The sequence below is a fragment of the Carlito syrichta genome, unplaced genomic scaffold (genome assembly GCF_000164805.1).
Source record: "Carlito syrichta isolate Samal-C Ts95f unplaced genomic scaffold, Tarsius_syrichta-2.0.1 Scaffold120518, whole genome shotgun sequence".
Classification (NCBI taxonomy): Eukaryota; Metazoa; Chordata; class Mammalia; order Primates; family Tarsiidae; genus Carlito; species Carlito syrichta.
This window is the reverse complement of record NW_007064614.1, coordinates 56,647-60,314: the sequence shown is the minus strand read 5'-3', so window position 1 is coordinate 60,314 and position 3,668 is coordinate 56,647. Positions and strand designations below refer to the sequence as shown.

The following is a 3,668-nucleotide window of genomic DNA, read 5'->3' as shown; positions in this document are numbered from 1 at the left end:
TCCATCCTTCCATCCATTCATCCATCCACCCACCATCCTTCCATCCACCCACTTACTCATTCATCTATTCTTCCATTTGTTTTTCCATTCATCCACCCACATATCCTTCCATCTATCCATCCGTCTATCCTTCCATCCATCCCCTCAGTCTTCCATCTTTCCATCCATCTATCTATCCTATCCTTCCATCTTTCCATCCATGCATCCATCCATCCATCCTTCCATCTTTTCATCCATCCTTTCATTCACTCATCCATCCGTCCATCTATCCATCCACCAATCCATCCGCCCATCCATCCTTCCATTCACCCATCCATCCTTCCATCCATCCACCTACCCATCCATCTGTTCTTCCACTTATCTTTCCATCTATCTTTCCAACCACACTTCATTCCATCCATGCATCCATCCATGCATCCATCCATCCTTCTATCCATTCTTCCATCTTTCTCTCCATCTTTTCATTCACTCATCCATCCATCCATCCATCTAACAATTCATCTGCCCATCCATCCTTCCATCTTTCCATCCATCCCTCCGTTCACCCATCCATTCACACATCCATCCTTCCATTCATCCACCTACCCATCCATCTATTCTTCTTTATCTTTCCATCCATCTATCTACCATCCTTCTATCCTTCCTTCCATTCATCCATCCATCCACCATACTTCCATCCTTCCATTCATCCATCTAACAGTATTCAACAATGTCTTTGTTGAACATCCATTCTACCAGTCTGTCAGCAATCCAGTAACATTCAATTGTTTGATATCCAACATCCATTAATTCATCCTTCCTTGCTTCCTTTCATTCATGCATTGATCGACCTATCCATCCATCCACACACTCATCCATCCATCCACCCATTCACCCATCCACCCATTCATCTATCCACCAGCCCTTTCTTCCTTCCTCTCTTCCTTCCATCCATCCTTCCATTCCTTCCATCCATCCGTCCATCCTTCCCTCCATTCATCCACATATCTCCCTTCTCCTTCCCTCCTTCCCCTCCTTCTTTCCTTCCATTAATCCCCAAACTTATAAATTCAAAGTGATTTTCTTTTTTTTTTCAAAGTGATTTTCTAAAAACATCCCCAACTCTAATTTTCAAACTCAAGAGTCCCTATAATCTCACGGATTAAGTCCTGACTTCATCTCCTTTCTTGAGGAAACCCATTACAACCCATCTCAAACTCAGTCTAGGTACACATCCTCTGCCCTCTCTGCCTCTGTCTACAACCTATGCATGCTTTTCTCCATGCCCATTACCAGTCTATGATCGGGCCACTCAGCTCCACCCATGCCCACACCCCAACCCCAATGCCAACTAAGGCCCATCCCTGTCTCTGTCTCCATCTCGCTCCATCAGCCCAGTCCATCCTCAGTCCCACCCCAGCTCCCTGCCTATCCAGGCTTTGCTTTGAAGGATTGGGTGGATTAGGGTTGCAATTAGGCAGGGAACTGTATTGGAAATTAGAAATAGAGAGGTTTTTGGGGGCGCTTAGGGTGGAGCTGGGTTGGGTGGCCCTGGTTTGGGAGTCAGGGTTGGAGATGGCGATGGGGCTAGGGACAGAGTCAGACCAGGACAGGCGGCCCCAGCCTCGGTCTCCCCTTGCCTCACCCTTTCCTGTAGTATGCCGCTGAGGTCCCCACAGGGCGCATACTCCTGGGCGAAGGCAAAATACCGGGGTGTCTGCAGGGGATCTTCCAGGGTCTGCAGCAGGCCTGGATGTGAGGAGACGCAGCGGCCCACGCAGAACTCCCTCAGGAAGGTGGTTCTCAGGACTGTGTCCCGGCGAAGGAGCTTCAGAGCCACTGCTGGACCTGCCGGGGAGACGGGGTCAAGGGGAGTATAGGCGGCTCTCCATCCATCCACATCTCCTCTTCCCCTCTCCCTTCCTCCTTCCCTCTCTCCCTCTCTTCCTTCAATCCATCCACCCATCTTTCCATCCACTCACCTATCTATCCACCAGTCCTTCCTTCCTTTTCATCCATCTATTTGTTCTTTCACCCACCCATCCATCTGTTCCACCAATCCATCCACCCATCCATCCATCCACCTCCCCACCCATCCATCCACCCTTCCACCCACCCACCCATCATCCATCCATCCATCCATTCATCCATCCATCCATCCATCCATCCATCCATCCATCCATCCATCCATGCATCTATCCATGCATCCATCCTGTGGGATCTCTGGCAAGCTGCTTAACCTCTCTGGGCCTCAGGCATCTCGCGGGCAAAACAAGTCTCTCCATATTCAAAGTGTGGGTTGGAAGAGACCTTCCCTGAAACTTCTTTCTACCCTGCCTCAGACTGTTGTGCAGTCTTGCACAACTGCCTTACCATTTCTGGACCTCAGTTTCCTCTTGCATGAAGTAAGGGACCTGGCAGTGGCTTGGGATCCAGACCAAGTTGCACACCTGCCTTGCTGTGGGAGCTTAGGCAACCACATACCATCTCTGGGTGACACTTCTGTTCCCCAGAAGGTCCCAGAACTCTCAGGAGTCCCCATGAAGAGGGGTCGCCATCAGCTCCTCCTGGATCCACTCCCTGCCTAGGTGTCCTCCAAGAACCTTCTCATGAGGCAGTTTGGGCGTCTGCCCTTGGGTGGCCGAACTCACCCCCTTGGCAAGGCCGGGCCAGGAGCACGCGGCCATAGGAGCCAGAGCCCAGCCTTCTGATGAGGCGATACTGGACTCGAAGACTCCTCACTGGGGTCACCCTGGTGGCCGTCAGCTCGACCAGCCGTTGGAGGGCCGTGGCCGTGTCCTCCTATGGAAGAGGGGTGGGGGGTGAGTGTGGGGTCTTCTGAGAGCAGCTGGAGAGGAGGTTGGAGGCCCAGTCCAGGGCTGGGGGTGGGGGAAAGGCTGGAGACAGGGGTTGCTGTCCCCAGAGAGGACGATGAGTCACAATGACTCACCCAGCCTCGGGCCACCTGTTTTTGTGTCCTGGCGGGGTAGGGGGGTCATTATCTACAAGGCCCTGCCTGGCCCCCTCCATGGGAGTGGGCCAGAAGTCCCCCATCCCAACCTCCTCAGCATCCCAGCAAACACAACCCTCGGCCACCCCCGGGCCTACAGCGCCCTCTCCCCTGTGCACCCCCATCTTTGCTTCTGAGTCCGTCTCTCTGGGGGCCTTGGCCCTGCTATATCTCCTCTGGTCTCTGTGTTCTCTCCCCCTGACTCTGGGTCTCAGGAGTCTTTCTGTGTCTCTCTCCCATTCTGTCGCCCATCCCTCTCTCCTCTCTTTTCCTCCCCTTCTCCATCTCTCACCTCTGGGTCCCCATCCTCGGGGGTCTCGGGGGCCCTGAGCGCCATCTCAAGGTTGCCTGGTGTTGGCTGGGCCCTGGGCAGGCACCCCTCGCCTGGGTTCTCTAAAGATCGCCCACCCCTCGAGCCTCTACACCCCACCGGCTGTAACTCGTCCACCGGCTCAGCCTCAGTCTCCCCGTGTCTGCCTGAGCCCACGTCTCTGACTCTGGGTGCCTTCCTGTCCACCTCCGGTATGTCCCTCTCTGTGCTGTCCACTCCTCTGCTTATAACCGGTTATCCTCTCTTTAACCGATTTAGGTATCCCCTACCCTGCCTCTGCCAGTGTCCTTCTCTCTGTCTCTCAGTCTCTGTGTCTGTCTCCTCGCCCCTTTCCCTCTCTACCCTGCC

At 53.6% G+C, this 3,668-nt stretch overlaps 1 protein-coding gene across 1 annotated transcript in view; it reads right to left on the bottom strand.

The window, feature by feature from the left end:
- Nucleotides 1-3,326, bottom strand: part of SBK3 (SH3 domain binding kinase family member 3) — a 4,759-nt gene extending 1,433 nt beyond the window's left edge. The window contains exons 1-3 of the mRNA XM_008048095.1: nucleotides 3,282-3,326; nucleotides 2,631-2,781; nucleotides 1,625-1,827 (exon numbers count right to left, since the gene is read on the bottom strand). Of these exons, the coding sequence (XP_008046286.1) occupies nucleotides 1,625-1,827; nucleotides 2,631-2,781; nucleotides 3,282-3,326 (399 nt within the window). The remainder of the gene's footprint in view (nucleotides 1-1,624; nucleotides 1,828-2,630; nucleotides 2,782-3,281) is intronic.
- Between the last annotated feature and the right edge of the window lie 342 nt (nucleotides 3,327-3,668).